Source organism: Gossypium raimondii, chromosome 3, assembly GCF_025698545.1.
Source record: "Gossypium raimondii isolate GPD5lz chromosome 3, ASM2569854v1, whole genome shotgun sequence".
NCBI lineage: Eukaryota > Viridiplantae > Streptophyta > Magnoliopsida > Malvales > Malvaceae > Gossypium > Gossypium raimondii.
The window spans coordinates 55,131,401-55,151,728 of NC_068567.1; the positions used below are offsets into that span (position 1 = coordinate 55,131,401).

At 32.3% G+C, this 20,328-nt stretch overlaps 3 protein-coding genes across 5 annotated transcripts; 2 read left to right on the forward strand and 1 right to left on the reverse strand.

Moving 5' to 3' along the window:
• The first annotated feature begins 2,047 nt into the window (after window positions 1-2,047).
• On the forward strand, window positions 2,048-6,270 carry LOC105794773 (uncharacterized). Its single transcript, XM_052628546.1, is given in 7 exon segments — window positions 2,048-2,569; window positions 2,825-3,039; window positions 4,419-4,704; window positions 4,833-4,869; window positions 4,872-4,917; window positions 5,002-5,093; window positions 5,526-6,270. Coding segments are annotated over 7 exon segments (825 nt in total). The 5' UTR covers window positions 2,048-2,536; the 3' UTR covers window positions 5,642-6,270.
• A 2,389-nt stretch (window positions 6,271-8,659) lies between these two features.
• LOC105794774 (uncharacterized) lies at window positions 8,660-11,323 on the forward strand. Its single transcript, XM_012624084.2, has 3 exons — window positions 8,660-8,828; window positions 8,915-9,123; window positions 10,829-11,323. Exons 1-3 carry the CDS (start codon window positions 8,736-8,738, stop codon window positions 11,103-11,105), a joined length of 579 nt encoding a protein of 192 aa, XP_012479538.1. The 5' UTR covers window positions 8,660-8,735; the 3' UTR covers window positions 11,106-11,323.
• A 2,215-nt stretch (window positions 11,324-13,538) lies between these two features.
• LOC105794772 (uncharacterized) lies at window positions 13,539-19,611 on the reverse strand. Of its 3 annotated transcripts, none has more exons than XM_012624080.2 (12): window positions 19,323-19,611; window positions 19,131-19,232; window positions 18,942-19,026; window positions 18,531-18,600; window positions 18,275-18,335; window positions 18,131-18,184; window positions 17,483-17,642; window positions 17,264-17,354; window positions 16,704-16,813; window positions 15,211-15,317; window positions 13,989-14,099; window positions 13,539-13,833 (listed from the first exon to the last, which is right to left on the reverse strand). In XM_012624080.2, the coding sequence occupies exons 1-12, from the start codon at window positions 19,410-19,412 to the stop codon at window positions 13,717-13,719; spliced, it is 1,158 nt and encodes a 385-aa protein (XP_012479534.1). In that variant the 5' UTR covers window positions 19,413-19,611; the 3' UTR covers window positions 13,539-13,716. The 3 variants fall into 3 exon arrangements, with proteins under 3 accessions (XP_012479534.1, XP_012479535.1, XP_052484507.1); XM_012624081.2 differs by having other exon boundaries at window positions 19,131-19,229; window positions 19,323-19,604; XM_052628547.1 differs by lacking the exons at window positions 19,131-19,232; window positions 19,323-19,611 and having other exon boundaries at window positions 18,852-18,982.
• Window positions 19,612-20,328: the final 717 nt, after the last annotated feature.

The window sequence follows — 20,328 nt, forward strand, 5'->3', positions numbered from 1 at the left end:
TTCGAAAGTTTTTTTAATTTCTTATAATATCTAACCACCTCTCCACTAATATTAATATTTCTATTTTCTACTTCAAAATTTTGAATACATGTCAACCCGATTTGACACTTGTTTACTTTTCGGTGGTATTAGGGATGTTACAACTTTTGATAATGGTTCTTATAATGATGTTATGGTTTCTTATCTTAAAGATTGTTTTAGTGCGAATCGAGCTCTTTTGTGTGATGGTGCCTTTTTTCAAGTTAGATGTTGTGCACATATATTTAATATTATAGTTAAAGTTGGTTTATAACTTGTTGATGATGTTGTTGGTAAGATTCATAATAGAATTAAGTACATAAAAAGTTAGGAATTCGTAGGAAAAGATTTTATGGTGTGGCCGATAAAAGCTTTCATTTGAATGTAACCAAAAAGTTGCATCAAGATGTGTGTGTGGGATGAAATTCCACTTATTTAATGCTTGAATCTGCTCTTTACTAAAAGGATGTGTTAGATTATTGGGGCTAACGAGATAAAGATTATCAAATGTTTGCACTTTTTGTTGAGGAGTAGAGAAATGTTGTTATTCTTTGCAAATTTTTGAAAGTATTTTATGATGTGACTTGTGTTTTTTCTGGGTTTAATTATCCAACAACTAATCTTTATTTTAGAGGGGTTTGAAAGGTTCACAAGGTTTTACTCGATACTGTTAAAGGTCCTTAAATCTTTTTTAACTCCAATGATTAAGCAAATGCAAGAGAAATTTAATGAATATTGGGTTGAGTATTCTTTGATATTGTCATGTGCTGCGATTTTAGATTCTCGTTGCAAGTTAAATTATGTGTAATATTGCTTTACTTCAATCTATGGTACTCATGCTTTAGATTTTGTGCAAACCATTCTTAGCAATCTTAAATTCTTGTTTGATGAGTATGTTAAGAACTCCAAATTCACATCTTCCTCTTTGGTCGGGAGTTCCAATGTTTCGAATAATAGTCCTGTTGATTCTAGTTTGCATCAACTCAATGTTAATAGGGTTGATTTGGGATGAGATTATGATGAGAGTGATGATTATAAACGATACTTAATTGAATCCAATACTAAGAGTGAAAAGTCACAGTTGAAGCTTTATTTGGAAAAATCAAAGCTTGAGTTGAATAGTCAAATAGATGTATTAGAGCAAAAGTTCAATTCATATCATGAGCTTTCATTATTGGCTCGTAATCTTTTGGCAATTCCAATACTGACTGTAGCTTCCGAGTTGGCTTTTAGCATGGGGAAGAAAGTTACCACACCTTTAAAGAGTTCACTTAAACCAAAAAAAGATTCAAACCATTGTTTGCTTTGAGGATTGAATACGAGCTAAGGGATTTTCAATGGGTAATTATTTCTTGTTTTATTGTTATAATTTTATGACATTTCATTAATTTGACTATCTAACTATTTATTCTATTTCATATTAGGAATTGATTGCGAGAATAATTGATGACTATCTAACATTTCTTGTTTTGTTGTTTCGCTATCGTTTTTAATATTGTTTGGATATCGTAGAACTTTTATTTTATTGTTAATTTTACTACTATTTTAGTTGCAACTATCTTAGTATAAAAAAATTTTAATTTGTTGATAAATGTTTATTTTAATATTTTCAGTGTATTTGACGTATTATATCTTTAAATTTATTTTATATATTAAAATAATCTAAAAATTAATACAGACCGAGCTTGAATTTAACATCTACAATTTGAGTCGTGTTTGAGTAAAATTTTAGGCCCATTTTCCCGATTGGATCGAATCCAGAGCTAGAAAACGAACCTAAAATTCTGTTGAAACCCGACCCAACCAAGCCCATAATCAAATCTATCTTTAACCCAACAACACATAATAAAAATTTATTATTATTAAATTTTAGTATCCACCAGAGATGTATTTTATATCTTTATATAAAACTTATAAAACATTTAAACTCAAAAAAAATCAATCAATAAACTGACATGAGATAGCATACATAAATTTCAATTTCTAACATTTTTTACTTTCTTATAGATTTATTTATGGCGGTGTGCCATAATCATGAATTTTGTATCAATTTTCAAATCAATATTTTGTCTACTGAACCGTTATTTCAACTACATTGGCCATTTTGCCCTTCATCGTCCCAGTTAAATAAATCCCATTTCACTTCTCGTCAAACCTTTTCCTGTGATCCGCAAAGAGAACCAACTGCTTCAAATTCTTTCAGTTCAGAGAAGAAATCGCAAGGAAATTTTAGTTATGTTGGGGACAGGACTGGAATTCCGGAGAGTTCTTCCAGAAGATCGGTTTTACAATCAGGCCAAGGCCAGAAGGTCGAACCTGAATCAGCTGAGCGATCAACTGCGGCGAGCTCAATGCGATGTTACGTCGAGTCAATCAAATGATAAACAGGCGGCCACTCATGTGAACTGGCAGTCTGAGAAGCGGGTTGATTCAACTGACCTTCCTAAACCGGTTTCGGTTCCCTCTTCTGAATCGTTTGTTTCTCCTTTGAGTAATTAGAGAGGTTTTTAGTCTCGGCATGCCTGCTGTCCCTACTCTTTATATGTCTAAGGTTTGTTCAACCTCAAAACTATTTCTTTAGGATTTTTAGTGTTTTAATTTGTTCGGTTTAAATTAGTTTCTGTTTTAGATTTTGTTTTTTAGTTTGTTGCAATTAGTAGTAGAAATAAACATTTTGTTGTATGCGTTTATATAGTAGTAAAAATCATCTAAAAAATCTACAATTAGTAGTAGGAACACTTTAGGAGGTTGAGTATTTATGTTAAAAAAAAAAAGTGTGAATGATATTTGAAATTGGGTTTAGCAGACAACGATGAGAGAGTGGCGGATGTGCGACGAGGAATTTCAGCCATATTTCATGTTAGGTGATTTATGGGAGTCATTCAAAGAGTGTAGTGCATATGGAGCAGGAGTCCCGCTAATTTTGAATTGCCTTGATTCTGTTGTCCAGTATTATGTACCTTATTTATCCGGTATTCGAATTTACGCTGATTCCTTGAAGCGCTCTACCAAGGCATCAAGGTATATTATACATTTCTACCGTTGGGAGTTTGTTTTAACTTGTGGGGATATTACTTTTTAGTTCTACTTTATTTGTATATGTTCATTCTCTTGTGTTAGCTATACTATAGTGAATTAGTGATACAATTAATTTTAGTTTACAATTTTGTGCTTACTATCAATTTTGATATAGTCATTTGAATGGCTATTTAGGGTTGATTTGAATGATTATTATATCCCTCTGTTAGGGCTTTCTGTTGTTTCTTTTAATGGAAATTACGCCTTTCCAATCTATTCCCTTAAAGTTAAAGAATGATTCTCTTCTTTGAATGTAATTTAGTGCAACTTATAATTGTGAGAGTTTGTTTGTTATACTTACATAGTCTCGACTTCCCTATGCTACATAACCTGGATTTACTTGGTCTTTTGGTTTAAAACTTCTTTTCTAGTGTTAAGGATAATAAGAATAATTTTGACTTATTTATAGCCTTTGAAGTATGGATGCAGCTCTAATGTCGCAGAAAATGTGTTGGACACGCATCAAGAGTAATAAAAATAAAATTGAAAAAAAGGTCAAAATATGGCTGGACGTGTTCGGACACTATGAAAGGGTTTTTTTCATTTTCTTCCAAAATGGAATCAACATAAGCAATTTGATTGCAATAACAATTAAAGAAATATTTGCATGTTAACAATTTATTGAAAATATCAATTTTACACCTTTTTTTTTGTATATTGTTATAAAATATATATTTTGTTGTTGTATCTTGCTGTATTAGTATCATGATTTTCTTAAAAAGGTTTTTTTGTCATCATGCCCGTATTATGTCGTATTCATATTTATTGTCTGTTTCTATGCTTCCTAGTTTATAGCATTTTCTGGGAAGGTGTAAGTTCGTTCTTTACTTGATGACTTATGTCTCTGTCGCAAATCGATTGTCTTGTGTCACAGTTCCTATTTATGCAAAAATGCCATGCACGATCTAAGTATCTGAGTGTTTATAGTGATAGTTTTGAAGTGAATCAGTTGCTTTGTATTAAAATTTATTTATGAAATCGAGTTGCTTCCTTATAGAGCTGAAATATTACACTTGGTAATTATATTTGTTGTTAACCTAGACCAAACTTAAGTGAAAATGCTAACCATGTTGCTGCCGCTGTTGCCTTGCCTCCTTTCTCCACACCTTTCATTTTTGCTTCTTTTTTTCTTCGTCTCCTCTCCTTATTTTGTCTTGAGAAACAGATTCCTGTCTAAGCAAAAGATTTCCAAAGAGCCCACCTTTTTCCTTTTTTGTTTTTTTGGCTTAGTAGTTTCTAGCAATTGTTATTGTTTGATAATTGCCTCAACTAAAATTATATAAAATATTTTATGTTATATTAAATAATTCTCTTTATGATAGGCAACAAGGTGAGGACAGTGATAGTGACTTTAGGGACTCCTGCAGTGATGGTAGTAGCGATTGTGAACCTGAAAGAGGATCAAACCCTTTTAGAGAAAAAAGGAATCACTGCATGACAAGTGAGATGTCTCCTAGGATGGATAGATTGTCCATGGGAGATCAGCAGATATTTCAAGAAGACTTATCTAGCAATGACGACGGTGAATCTGTCAATTCTCAAAATTGTTTTATTTTTGAGTAATTTGAACAAGACCCTCCATGCAGCCGAGAACCTTTAGCTGACAAGGTTAGTATGTATTTCCATCCTTCTCCCTCTCTCTCTCTCTCTCTCTCTCTCAGCATGGTGTCATTTAATATCTGGATCAATGCCTTTCTCATTTTTGGTCACTTCCTAAACGAAATGTATGATAACAGATTGTATATCTGGCCTTCCAGTTCCCTGAACTGAAGACCTAAAAAGCTGTGATTTACTATCTTCCAGCTGGATTTCGATGGCATGGTATTATTATTTAGTTTTCTTAAAAGTTATTTTTAAACTTGTGTTTGCATATGTAACTGACGTGTTCCTCTGACATTATGGTAGGTATCCAATTTACAGAATACCCACTGGACCTACGTTAAAAGATCTAGATGCTTGCTTTCTGACTTACCATTTTCTTCATACACCAGTAGGAGGTACTAAATGATTTCATTTTGAAACTTTCTTCTTTCCTATTTGTGAACTAAGGGATATGCTAGGCTTTCTTGTTAAGTTATATTTTCCAGCTTTCGCTTGTAAATTGTAAATTTGAATCTTTTACATCTCTAACAAGTGTTAAGTCTCATAATGCATAAGTACTTTCAAAATATGAAAAGTGATTTTGAGGTACTCCTGTTTGACTTGCAAGTAGTTAACTTGCTCTGTCTGAAAAGGGTCCTATTCCTAGTTCATTTGATATAATTTTGTGGACAGAAATGCCTTTTTATAGAAACTTTTGCTGCTTAATGTTAACCAAAGTACTGACAGACTTTCCATTAATCACTAATAGTTTGTGCTTGTATAAGCTCCGATAGCACCCATGTAATGGCAAATAAACCTCATCTGTTGGTTTTTTCTAAATATTTTAGGTGGACAAAGTGCTCAGGGACCGGTTGTAACAGGTCTCAATAACATGGATGGTGGTCTGAAGATGCAATTGCCTGTTTTTGGTCTTGCGTCATACAAGTTCCTTGTGGACACCTAATGGACCAAGTGATCGTCACTTGATGAACAACCTCTTTCAGGCTGCTGACAGTTGGTTGAGAAGACTTCTTGACCATCGACCAGATTTCACATTCTTTTTTCTGCCGCAGGTGATATTCAGCTATCTCTGTAAAAGTAGTACCCCTAACCATTCCAGAATGGAATTGCAACCGTTACTTGTCAAACATCACCCACAAATTACAATACTTCAATTTTGGAGGTCAAGGTCAAAAGTTCAGTTTGGGGTGATTGTCTTTTGTAACAATTTATGAAAGAACCGGGGAAAAATTTTCTAACACAAAATGCCTTGGGACAAAAGTTGGAACAAGGCATTAGAGAGGAAGCGAATGGAAAATTTTCGATTTAGAAGCTTATGGAGAGCGGAGCTGAGGTCGAGCCACGTGAGTCTTGCTTGCTATCGGTATATGTTAGTCTCACGCGGACTTGCTTTAAGTATAAATTATGAATAAGCCAAAGAAAAACCAGGCCTTTTTCCCTTGTCCGGATGACAAAATATAGAATCTCATGTTTTACCTGACATAATGAAGGGAATTTTATTCGGATGGTTGTTTCCCTAATATGTATGGTGATGTTTATTTTATATTAACTTCATCTCTGTTTGTTTAGCTATCCATAACTCTTCAAACATGTTTTTGAATTTATGTTCTTATGTATTGGTCAGAAGCAAAAAAATATTTATGTTAATTTATAAACAAATCTTATGCTGACATGTCAGCGTTTAATTGGTTAAAGCTTTTAACCTAACCCATATTGTAACAGTATTAGTGATAAAGGATTTGATAATATAGGTGTGAAATTTGAAAACTGAAGATGGTACTACTTTAAACTCCAAAAAAAAGGTCACAATCAACAAAGCATATTGCCAGCTTTAAACTTAAGTATCTCTTTTGGCCAGCTGCGTTATAAGTCAAAAAGGTTGCACTATTTTTTTATAATTTTGCACTTAAATGCGTTTGGAATTATTGGAAAAATAATGCACCCCAACATCAATAAAAAGGAGGCAAGGAGGGATAAGCTCAACATAGGCAGCTCCCATAAAATTATCCGTAAATCCAGAGATGCAGTGAGCAACTGGGAAAATCGAAAATCCAACAACGTCGCCGTCTTTCATCAATTGCGGTTGAGGACAAAGGGAAAGGATCCCATCATCTCCTGCTCGGCTCTATATGCTGTTGCTGAATGAACCATCAAACTATCCACTAATCTCTCAAATTGGAAAATTTGTTTTTTAATCAAATAAACTAAAAGGCCAATGTATTCCGCAAGCATCCAAAAAGCAAAGCAGCAGGTAATGCCCCCACACCATTTCCTTTTCAAAGGAATATAACAAGGGTAATCATTTAGTAAATTTTTTTATTTTATTTACCTGTGCAGAAACTAGAGGTGCTCATGGGCCGGGCCGGGTTCGGGCTGGGCCCATAAAAAATTTGGCCCGGGTCCTAGGCCCGGGCCCGGCCCGAAATATGGGCTTGAAATTTTGCCCAGGCTCGGCCCGGCCTATTTTTTAATAAATACCAAAAATTTATTTTAAAAATTAAAAAAAGTATTTTAAAATTAAAAATATTTTAAAAATATTTTAAAATTAAAAAATAAAAAAAAGTATTTTAAAAATATTTTAAAATTAAAAAAATTAAAAAATAAATATATTTATTATATCAGGCCGGGCCCGGGTCAAAAAAGTGGTGCCCAAGGCCCGGCCCATTTTCTAAACGGGCCTCGTTTTTTTGCCCAAGCCCATATTTCAGGCCTATATTTTTATCCAAATCCTCCTATATTTCGGGCGGGCCGTCGGGCCGCCCGACCCATGAGCACCTCTAACAGAAACTAGTCATGTAAACTGAATTCAAGAGTATAGTTTGAATGCATTGAAATTGATCATAGACACGAACATACAACCCTGACATGGAATAAAAAAAACTTGAATTTCAAGATATCACAAGCAAGGTATTATACTAGTTCCAAGCACAAGTAAAAATGATGGACTTTCAAGAGATTGCGGCATTAAAATGATTATGATTGGATTCCAATCACCAGCTTAAATTATTGTTACTTCGCTCAAACTATTCATTTAAAAATAATGTTTTAAATATGACTTAAATTATTTACAAAAGAAATGATGTTTTTAAGTACGAGATTAAATTATACATCCCAAAACATATTTTAAATCATCTCTTGACTCGATCTTTTAAGATACGAGGTTTCATGCCAAGTTTACTCCAAATAAAAATTATATAGTTTTTAAGACATCATTCAAAATTTGTAAATCTTGTCGAGATGATTCAAAGATGAATTTAAACTTCAAGCGAATCATTCATCTAATATCAAGTATTATCATTGGATCCAAACTCTTCCTAAACTTGTTTTTCAAGATTCACTACAATAATAATTTATACTACTTATTTCGCTTCGAAAGAGTTTACAAAACAAATCACAAATAATACATATTCTATCAAATAAAATTAGAATCAATTCAATATAAAACACATCAAACTCAAATAAAAATATATTCAACTTAAACCAAAATAAATTTAAAAAAACTTAAACCATCAAAGTCGGAATCATTGGCAACAATATTATTTGTTATACTTACATATAATATATAAATTTAATAGTAATATGTTTATAAGTTTTTATCATATTTGTTATTTTTTATACAAGGTCTAAATTTATGCGTAGTTCCTTCTCAACCCTTAAAAATGAGGAGAATACATTCCAACGCAATCGAATTCACGTATTTCTGTACTAGCAATAATATTGATGTCAATAAAATTAAGACTCAATCGACTTAGATTAAATATTTTTAAAAGGAGTAAAATTGTGAAAATATGGTGTAAAGTGTTAACCAAAGCACTTTGACAGATTTTGAAAAATGCTAACAATGTTTAAATTGAAAAAGTAAAATAATCGAATTATAGCGTGAAAAAAGAAAAAGACATTTTACCTCTTTACCCGTTAGCCTTTCTTTTGTCTTCTTCTTAAACCTCAAAAGAAGAGAACCCCATCTATTTAGCCCTCCTTTTCCTTTCCATTTTCCCTCCCTTTAAGGCTAAACCTCAACCCAAAAACTGGTAACAATGGCCATATCCGTCCCTATTTTAGCCATCATCTTTGCTCTCCATCTCATCGCCTTCGTCTTCGCCGTCGGCGCCGAACGACGCCGTAGCTTCGTACCCATTCTCACTCTCACTCTCACATGTGAAACTGTAATTTTCTGTTGTTTTAACTTAACTAGTGGTTTTTTTTTTAAATGAAGGCTGAGGTGGTGCCTGATCAGTACGACGAGAGGACCTACTGCCTCTACAGTACGGATGCGTCGACGGTGTACGGACTATCTGCTTTTGGTCTGCTCCTTCTTAGCCAGGTTGTTGTTAACGGCGTTACTAGATGTCTCTGCTTTGGCAAAGGCCTTGTCTCCGCCACTTCATCCACCACTTGCGCCATCTTTTTCTTCGTTTTCTCCTGGTAAATTTACCTAATTCAAATCTGATTACCTTTTTTTTTTCCCTACCACTTCGATTTAACATATTTTTACTTGCTTTGCCTGAGTTCATTTTGGAAGATCTATCTAGTATTCTTGTTAGTAATTTAGAGGAACAAATTTTCCAGGCTAGAAACTGATTATCTAGATGGTAGGCTCTCTGAAATGGAAATGGTTGGTTTTGTCTGGATGCGCTGCAATTTCCCCACTGGTATAATCAATTATTCACGTGTATGGAGCCCACAAAGTTAACTTAGAGACTAACAGGTTGTACAAAGATGCTAGCTGTTGAATTACTAATGCTTTATGATACTTGCAAAGTACAGTATTATGCTGTTGTATTTATTAAATTTGATAATTTTTCTATGCGTTGATTTAATAGAGAACATTTTTGTTTAATGGGCTTTTGATTTGCATTTTCAATCTTTAACAAGCTAACCATTCACAAAGTTTTCAAAGCCAATAGACTGGTAAGAAGTATAATTTCATCTTAAACCAATCAAACAAACAAGCTACAGCAACTAAGACATAGAAACATTTATGCCGGGCCTCTCTTCAAGTTCTATTAATTTTATCCATGTCTATTTTGGTCTTGGTTTTCAATATTTTATCCAATGCAATGCCAAATTTTTCATTATTCTAACATGTTAAGCTATCGATCTGCTTCTTATGTGGCTAATCTTTGTCACCTTATCTTCTTTAAGAGCCATCTCATCTTGGAGGTGAATATCTAGTTTCTAACCACATCTTTCTTAGCCTTACCACACATCCCATCTTAACGTTTGCAACTTCGCTATACTTGTCTCTTGTATATGTTGCTTCTTGTTAGCCTAACATTTCATACCATATGGAAAAACAAGATTGATCATTGATAGTAGTTCAATAGAACTTCAACTTCAAACACAGATGTATTGTGGTCATAAAAAATTCCAGTTGCACTCTCCTAACCTTTGAGCTTTTAGTGTTTGTGTTCACAACTAATTTGATGTTTATGTGTCCCCCCTTTAGCCTCTGTAACTTAATCCTACTGTCTAGAACATGTCTCACTTTCTTATATGTCTCTTTGGAATGAGCATCTAAACCTAGAAATCAATTTAGCTAGCTATGCAACAAAACCTCCCTACCCTTGTGGTCATAAAGTACTCTTTTTTGCTTGCGTTCATTCCAGTCTTAGCCAGAGTCCTTTTCTTAATCATTTTTTCATAAAATTGAGTCAAAAGGTACAAACTAAATCCAGGATGGTGTTTCCTGCCTTGTATCTATCCCCATAATCATATTCTTTATGACCACTCTCAAGCCCATTACAACTAAGCCTTCCATGTTCATGAGAATTACTTCCAATTAAAATATTTTCTTCTTAGGTATTCCTAGCACCACTTTATCTAAATCCTCCTAAATTTTTGCTTGCTAGAATAATCTTTAAGCCCATTTATACTCTGCAAATAGGCATCAATAATGTTTTAAGCTGTCTCCTAGTATGAGTTAAAATGAGAAAAATCTTATCACCCCCATTCTATTGTCAATAATCTTATCAACCAACTGATGACTTTAAAACTAAATATTATCACTTGGAGATACCATTATTTGACCCCATTCGCAATATGGGCAAGTATCTTAGTATCTTTAGTGCACTAAAACCATTTTGAATGTTTGAGTTCGTTTTCTAACATAATATGAGCAATGAATTAGGTTAAGCTTTTTGGGAGCTGAGGCATGTTTACTGGCGGGATCAGCAAAAAATGCATACCACACCAAGTACAGAGGAATCTTTGGCGGAGAGGACATTTCATGTGCTACACTGAGGAAAGGTGTATTTGCTGCTGGAGCTGCTCTAACTTTGTTGTCATTGATGGGATCAGTCTTCTATTACTGGGCTCACTCTAGAGCTGATACTGGTGGATGGCAGAAACATCGGAATGAAGGCGTTGGAATGACAGAGCAGCCTCCCGAATTTGGTAAGGTCTGACTCTATTGTGCCTCACGTCGTTTTAATTCCCTAAAATTTTGGTGGTACCTGTCAAGAGAGGTATTGATAGATCAAGAATGAATAGACTGAATGAGCAATGGATGAATATAAGTTGTGTAGCTTCAAAGATAAATTATATTATATAGGATGCTATCGTTGTTAATATTTTACCTACTTACTTGGCCACGTTTTCAATGATGATATGGTGCCTTTCTCAATATTGCTGCATGTGTTAATTACTCTCAATCGTACAATCATCTTTAATCAATGTTTTACATTGTTTGATTCAGTCATACAAGTACAGTAAAAAGTGGCACATTGTTTCATTCTTCACTAATATATACATTAATAATGGGTTATATCTGCTGTTATCTTTTGCAAGTTTTGCTTTAGATTCAACTATACCTAAGTTAACTAAATTAACCAAATTAGATTTAGGGTCTGTTTGTTTACATGTAAAAGGTTTTACGGAAAATGTTTTCTATATTTTCCTGCGTTTGTTTCACAGAAAACAGTTTAATCAACGGAAAATGTGTCAACGTAAAATAAGCCATTTTTCTTGTAAAATGATTTGTCTCTTTGAAAAGTATAGTCATTCCCGGAAAGGAGGTCCTCTATAAATAATTTTATTTTTATATAAAAATTAACTTAAATCAAGTTATATATTTTTATATTGATGATAAATTTTATTTTTATTTTTAAAAATATTTAAAAGTATTAAAATATTATATTTTTAATATTATTAAGCATACATATTTAATTATTTATATTTAGTCATATAATAAATCATTAATATAATAAATATAATTTATTATTTTAAAATAATAATTTTAAATAATATTATTCACATGTTATAGAAAATATTCAATATTAATATTTTAATAATAAATATTTATTACAATTATAAATACATTAATAAGAAATGCTTTGTAGTATAAATGTTAAAATATGTATAAGACTATGTACATTTTGTAAATTTGAAATTTAGTCTTTGTATTTTTATTTTAAAAATTTAGTCCCTTTACTTTTCAAATTTAAAATCAAGTCCAATTGTTGACACCGTTATATTTTTTGTCAATTTTGTTGATGTCGCTTTTAAATAAAAATATTTATTTGATAGTCATGTAATTAAAAATAACATTGTAATAAATTTGAATTTAATATAATATTTTAATATATGCAAAAACAATGTAAAATACAAAATTATAGATAAAAATAAATTTAATTAATCAATGAAAAAATAAAAAAATTCAAATGTATGTTTTATTAAAAACAACTTTTATGAAATATTTTTAATAAATCTATTAAACAACAGAAAATATTTTACATACATTCATCCAAACATAAAAAAATATGGTACGTACTTTTCTAGAAAAATAAATCATTTTTTAAAAATCATTTTCAATTAATCAGAGCTCAGTTTTTCCGAAATGTGGTACGTACTCCTTTTGTATGGAAAGGTCAGGGGAAGCAATTGAGGGTTGTCAATGAAGGAAATGGTTGGGGTATATGGAGACGAGGACCTCGTTCAACCATATTTGCTCAAAAAGGTCGAACAAATTTTATACAGAGAAACTCCAACTGAAGGAAACTAAAGTTGCTATAATTGCTGCAACTAATTCCTAAATTAAAATGGGAAATTTTGTTGAGAAAAAAAGGATCTACTAAAATTTGGCCTTTTCTTTTCTTTCTTTTTTTTTTAATAAAATTAACCCAAAAATTTTGATTAATTATAAAAATATTTATTTTTATAATTATGAACGTAAGTGATCTAAAATGAATAGTGAAAGTTAGTGGAGCCAAAGAGATTATCGCTACTCACTTGTCACGTCATTCAATTACTGGTTGTTAGATTAAAAAAATCAATTTTTCGGGTGGAGCCAATTTATTTAGTATCACTTGTATAAATATCAAAGAAATATCAGTATATCTTAATATTTCGGGGGTTTAAAAATAAATAATAGTGGTAGAGCCATAAAGAATGATGATACCACTTTAATGTGTCAATTTTTTTAAGTGATTTTTTTAATTTAAAATTAAAATTAAAATTTTATTTGATGAAGTAATAGGGAATGGCGCCACCAACCTAGACTTTTTAAAAAAAAAAATTTGTGTTGTTTCTCTTCATTTCCACATTTATGTTTGTTCCCAAATCTCATAATTGAAAACCCAGTTTGAGTTTTTCATTCTTTTGCTAAATTTTTTATCTGGGTTTTGAATCTACTGATTTTTAAAAATGGCTCCAAGTTCAACTGTGGTGACCATTGAGAAGCCTAATAAGTTCTCTTTAGTGGAAATCAATGGCTCAGGCTCAACTCTGCAACTCGAGAAGCAAAATGCAGCGAGTCCCAAACAGTTACATGGTTCCTTTTCCTCAAAGCTTAATTGAGAGAGTCATGAATGCATTTGACAAAGAAAGAGGCAAACTCGAAATTTTGACAAACTGAATTGAGAGAGTCATGAATGCATTTGATAACGAATATCTACTGTCATGTCCAATATTCACCAAAGCTTTAATATAAACTGAAATGGGCAACACATATTACAAGAATAACAAGAAATTATAGATTCATGACATGCTTATTGAGTCCTAAAATAAAATAAAAAGCTGCTACAGTCCACAGCTTCTCCTTATTTCAGTTGAGGATATATCCATGCGGAACCTTTCAGCTGGTATTGGGACAAACATATCTTTCAACACTTCAGGAACATCAAAATCCTCAAGAACCTGCACGAATAGCACAACTATTAAAATAACTACGATATACCCTCCTTCCACTTTGAAATATTGACAAGTTTTGTGCTAAAATCTATGATTTGGATAACTAATATGAATAAGTATGTGTTTAAACTTTAAACCAATATTTCTGATGCTTGGCATACCTTAAAAGTACCATCAACTTTCCGACCAGCCACAATGAAGGTGCATCCTGTTCTTTTGCATCCAGAGAGTGTCTCTATCATCCTATCATAGCTCCCATCATAGTATTTAGGCTGCAAGGTAAGAGAAATAAGTAGCAAAACTCGACATACTCTTCAACAATTCCAACCTAACAACATCTTGCATTAAAATGAATGTACAACCCTGAATGCATTTTTTCAGGTCATTATCTATGGACTAAATGTATATTATATTTCACTGTTTAAATATAGCAAACTCATCAATCTTCTGAGGAATATGATAAGGTTCCATAAGACTTGGTTTCTAAAAAGCAGCCAAATCCAATAACGATTAGTACTTCTCATCTGCACAGTTCCGCAATATTAATGGATAGCAAAGGGTTTGGAGCAGTAGTACAACCCAAACATCCAGTTTTGTTTTATTAGTCCATCAGATACTGCAGTATCTTACCCTAAACCATGCCCAGAGGAACAATTACGTATAAAGTTTGCAGCAATATTTTCATTTAATTCATATATCCCTAACAGCTAATTCAACATCCAAGGCAAAGTAAACATTTACCTTTCCCTGTTTCCGAAACTACAAAGTAAAAAGCCAGCCTTTTGATGAGTTTACTTATGCAAACTACCATTTTGTGCCTTATATTTTCTAGTATTCTCTTATTACAAAGGTGCTTCACCAGCAGCAACAGCTAGAAAATATAATAGGGTACCACTTTACTTCTCATCAAAGATGAAACTTATAGCATTTTTTTTTTCAAATGATTCTCAAAAATAAGTTCATCGCAAAATATTTCTGTATGATGTTTTAGAACATTTCTGCATTTTCATAGAAAACAAAAAAAGAAGTCTAGTGACAGAAGGACAATACATAATGAGATCAAAAGGTAGCTAATTCCACAAGTTGTCTATAGGAAAGGAAACGGCAACTTAAGCTGTGCTGAAGATTATCTGAAACCAATCTTCTCTATATTGTTTATGTAGCTCAAATATGGCTATAAGAATGTTAAGTGTTCCCTTAACAGTTAGGTCTTGCTCCCTAATCATAAAATAGACACATTATACTGATGTTATCACTTAGGAGGAGGATTATTTATGAAGCTCTCGATTGAAAAAATTATGCATAATTATTTTAACAGAAACTTTGAACTATAAAGTGTCAGGATATAATGTCATAATATTTAAGGAATTCAAAGTGTCATACATTGATAAGCCTCACTGCAGTGTCAGCACCAATTACAAAAGCACTACCCGGAAAAAGTTCAGCTTTCTTATAGAAATAAGGCTGATTAGAAATTATTACTGTCTTTCCTGCCATTATAGAAACACAACCACTTATTCATTATTATAAAAGCTGTAAAATCAAAATAATAGCAATTAGGGAACCCTGCAAAAATTGTATATGATTGAGAATGCAAGCAAAAACTGATACAAAATACTGTCATCATTTTAAGAAATACAAATTTCTATATGAAGAAGTTCAAAAAAATAAAAAAAGATGCAGACAACCAAACGCCTGCAAGTGCCTTGACTATATCTACTTGCCACATTGTCTGCTCACCATGCAATAAAATCCTTCAGTATATGAGAAAATTATGTTCAGATACCTTTTCAAAAGAATATGCAGTGTAGTTAAGGAACAAAATATATGATACTTATAACATGTTATAACCTTAAGAGGGCATTTTGTTCAAGGAATGTAAGATTACCTTTAGTAATAGAATTATGGGAATTTAAGATTATGGGATGGAATGTGGGGTATGTTACATTACCTTATTTGCTTCATTTGGCTGGAATGTAAGATTTTGATGTTTGGTTGACGGAATGTAAAATTAACTAAAAACACATTTTACTACACTGTCCTTATTATAGAATTTGTTTTCTTTAACAAGTTCAGTTAGTTTTCTTTTTGTCTCAAACTCCATAAAATTAAGATAAATTATGATAATTCTTGTTTTATTACAATCTATATATTAATAAATAAGATATGATGTTTAAATCAATTTATAGATTATAATAATAAATCATAATTAATATTAGTAATAAATAAATCTTTAGAGTAAATATTATAATTATAATTTTAAAGTACGACATTTACTGTTCGCTGTTAAGAAAAAGGAGATTTTTGTTTTAGTTCGACTTAAACTCAAATTTTATTTAAGAACAAAAGACGAAACAAATTAAAATAATAAAAACAAAAGATAAATTGAACCAAAAATTAATATTACGTCCATAATCTAAGATAACCTAAGAAATGGGTGGTAGTGAGATTATATACCCTATATTTTGGCATATTAACACTATTTGAGAATGTGAGATTACTGGGTGGCCAAAATGTAGCAAATCCTAACAACTTAATCTTATTCCAAAATGCGAAGGTACGGGATGTAATGTTACATTCAGTGAACCAAATGCACCCTAAGTGTTAACTTTCACATTCCGTCAAACTCCAATTTACCTTCCTAGAAACCAACTACATTAATATGCATGCTATAAACTAACAAATAAGCATAAACTCCTTAACAAAAACATCTAGTCATTCCAATATGATTTCCTAACTCAAGATCCAAGCTCACTCCTGCAGCCAATTATCTTTTTTTCCCCTTAATATCACACAGTTTTCACATTCAAGGAATCAAAATTTCCACCACACATACATTAAAACTTCAGAGAGTTTATAAAAGTAATTAGCCTCACCAATTTTTTCGAACTGCATAACACGCTCTTTGATTTGTGGTATTGACAATGGAGGTTTGTCAGCATTAATTGCAGATAATTCAAAGCACGGATACCCATCGCCACAAATGCTGCATCATAATGAACCTTTAATGAGTAACTTATCATGTATGGTCTAGAAACTTCACTAACTAGGCAAAAATGAGTGTTGGAATGTGTCATAAAGAAGGCAGAAATGAGAGGCCTATCAGATCATTGATCCTAAACTTCAACATGCTCCCCAACAGCACAATTCACCTATCCTTTCATATATATATAGACTTGGAGACTATAAAAGACGAGGCAAAGTGCATATCCACTAGCAAGCTAGAACCGGTTTGATGAAAATGACCTCTAAATTATGAATAGACAGCCCTCTGAAGTATGTTTCAGAGACTACAAGAAGTAGACAAGTGCATATCCAGTTACCAGCTAGAACCAGTTTGATCAAAATGGCCAAAAGCAACCAGCTTCTAAAGCAAATGAGATCGTGAATAATCTTAACCGAATTAACAATGAATTTCTAAAACACATTCACAAACCTAGTGGCAGCTTCCAAGAGCTTGAGGTGACCATCATGTAATGGATTAAAGGATCCAGGGAGTATAATCTTCCTATCACCATTTGACTTATCTGTCTCAGCAAAGCAGTTTCCATACTGTAAATAACAGACCAAAAGATATACTTCAAAAAGAAAGGGGAAAAAAAAGGTGTCAAGATAAATTGTAATTGAGATTAATTCAGCAAATATTGAACCATACCACTTGAAAACGGATAAACCTTAAAGCAAATTTGCCCATTTATAAGTTGCTCTAACTCCTTATCTTCATCAAAGAACCTTTCACATTCATCTGCAACAACATCAGATTCAGTCAACTCTGAATCAAACGTTGAAGAGACTTTGCAGGCATTAGCGATCGCCTATAGCCACATTATTGAAACCATTAAAATATACAACAGGTGTTGAAAATGAAATAAAACTATACTTCCTTTGTCTCAATAAAAATGTCATAATTGACATTTTTGGGGTAAAAATTTTTAAATTTTGATCTAAATTATATTATATAACTTAATTAATTAAATTTTATAAAAGAATTTATATTTAGAGACTACTTCATTGAAGGTTTTATGACATTTTCCAAATTTTTATTTATAATAAAATTTAAAAAAAGAAGTCAAAGTTGAAAATTTTTACTATTAAAGTCAAATTGTGACAAATTTAGTGGGACGGAGGAGTAGTATTTATCAAGAGATGTAGTATGACAAACAACAACTCAACAATCATCGGAACTTTTCTTTTCTACCTTTTCAAGATATTTTAAGTATCAGTAATTTATTAAAAATTTGCATTTAGTAAGAGATTCTTAAAACATATATCAAAAAATAATGTACATGTACATATCACACACCTTCAGTAGGAAGTAACTTGAAACCTTCTCTTCTTGATCTCGACTCCTCAAGCCCTAAAAGACTCGGTATCAGATAAGAGAAATGCAAATCTAGTGTGCAAGAGCTAATTTTTAAATAAAAATAAATAATAAAATAGTAATTACCTTTGATAGAGTAACTGTGGATGCCCAATGTCGATCAGAGGTTCTTGTTGACAAGTGAAACCTGCACATCAAAAAAGGTAGACTAACAATCACCTTAACCAAAAAATAATATCTAACCAAGCCGAAGGGCAAGTCAAAAGACCATTATTACAACTTGGCAAAGCAGTATTCAATCAAAAATAGTACAGTCACTTAACCAAACTGCCAATGGGTCATTACATATCAGTTAACCAACGGTAGATTTGAAGAAACATACCTATGGTCTCCCTGTTTCGGACGGGTGGTAGCCAAAGAACCAGTAAACCCCACACCAAGAACTGGAGAACCTATTCAGATGGTTGAATTTAACCCCATGTTACACAAACTGGCCATGAGACAATTAAAGAAGTATAGGCTGCTCACTTTTGCAAATATATTTCCAATTCCCTCTACTATTTTACTCTTAATATAATCAACAGAATACTTTAAATATCTAGATTAGGAAAAAGACAAGCAGGGATTCCAAATTTCAACAGAATAATTTAAAATTACTGCGCAGTCTCCTAGAAAATTAGAGAACAAGCATTTACAAACTTACGATATTTCATGTTTTATCGATCACTTCTAGAGTGAAAGTGGGGATAGAAGATAAAAAGCACTTTCGAAAACTAGATAGGAACTTCAGAACCTGGAGAAGAAAGCTTCAGCGCGCGATTGTAAGCGAGCAAAGCCATTTCATCGGCAGTTTGTTGACTACAATACTTGGCAGGAATCTGTACCGAAAAATCTGATTTACTAATTATTATTTTATGAAAAACAAAAATTTTAAAAATGGAAATCCATTTTCAGATTGAAAAAAAGAAAGAAAGAAAAGAACCTTAGCGAGTAATTGGATCATGGACATTCTGGAGTATGGCAAAACAGCTTCCAGCACCGTATTTGAAGCTCCAGGAACTGACATCAACAACCCCAAGGCCTGCTTAAAATAGTGAATCAATAGTGATAATCATTCAGATCAAAATCCTTATTTAAAAGAAAGAACTAATTTTGGAGATAGAAAGAGAGATACGAGAGAGGCGCCGCCGGAGAGATAGAGGACGGCCTGTGTGGGAGAAGAGTGGATAGATTCCACAACGGCTCTTATGCAAGCGTCTGTCATAATTTTTATGTCGTCTCCGTCAGTCGTATCTCCAATCCTCACTTTCGCGGATTCAATTCAACGAACAGCATCAGTACCATCTGGAAAAGCCTATTAATTAAAACCAAACGAGGGATGATTGGTTTCGGATTGGGCCTTCGCAAACACATTCTAAACAATAAAAATAAAAGCCTATTTGCATGGTAGATGACTGTTGGGGCTTCTTGTCATGTTTTATTTGTCATTGGCTCATTGCACAAAATGAGGGCTTTTCGTTTCTTCTTTCTTGCTGAGGGTTAGATGAAAGTAGGCAAATGCGCCCACCGTATCAGCATTCAGAATTTGCTACTTCAAGTTTATGGTGATCAAATGTCATTTCAATCATGCTGGATGGTGTGCAGTGTTAAAAGCGAAAACAAATATTATTCTTTTTTGCATTGAAATCAATTCCATTAGGTCCTTCTAGTTAATTTCAGTCACATCATCCCAAACATGGTGCACTGGGCACTACATGAATATATCCATCAATAAAAAATTACTTTTAAACTCATATTTTCACATTTAAAATATAAAAATTAAAATATTATATAAAAAAACTCACTAGTATCAAAGAAAAATCTCCACTCACCCTTCAATTTTTTTTCTCCTAAATTTTAGATTTATTGAATAATGTATTTTTATATGTGGAGTTTATTGATGAGTATTTGTATAATTGATGAATATTTTAAATTTAAAATTATTTAATATCATTTACTTACATTTATAAATATTTTTATGTACATTTATCAAATATATTATATCAAAACAAACCGATATCAATACGTACTAATTTCATAAAAAAAAAAAAAAAGAGTTGAACGACCTCTTTGAATAGCCAAATTTGTAAGGTGATGAACATACGAATTGCCTCCTATAAATATAATTAATGACAATAACT

Excerpts from the sequence above, each read along its gene's own strand:
- LOC105794774 (XM_012624084.2), top strand. The coding sequence starts at position 8,736 with ATGGCCATATCCGTCCCTATTTTAGCCATCATCTTTGCTCTCCATCTC. Across the intron at positions 8,829-8,914 it reads CCGAACGACGCCGTAGCTTC|GCTGAGGTGGTGCCTGATCA; the intron begins GTACCCATTCTC and ends TTTTAAATGAAG. Across the intron at positions 9,124-10,828 it reads TTTTTCTTCGTTTTCTCCTG|GTTAAGCTTTTTGGGAGCTG; the intron begins GTAAATTTACCT and ends GCAATGAATTAG.
- LOC105794772 (XM_012624080.2), bottom strand. The coding sequence starts at position 19,412 with ATGACAGACGCTTGCATAAGAGCCGTTGTGGAATCTATCCACTCTTCT. Across the intron at positions 16,814-17,263 it reads CTCTTGGAAGCTGCCACTAG|CATTTGTGGCGATGGGTATC; the intron begins GTTTGTGAATGT and ends ATTATGATGCAG. Across the intron at positions 15,318-16,703 it reads TATGCAGTTCGAAAAAATTG|GAAAGACAGTAATAATTTCT; the intron begins GTGAGGCTAATT and ends CTATAATGGCAG.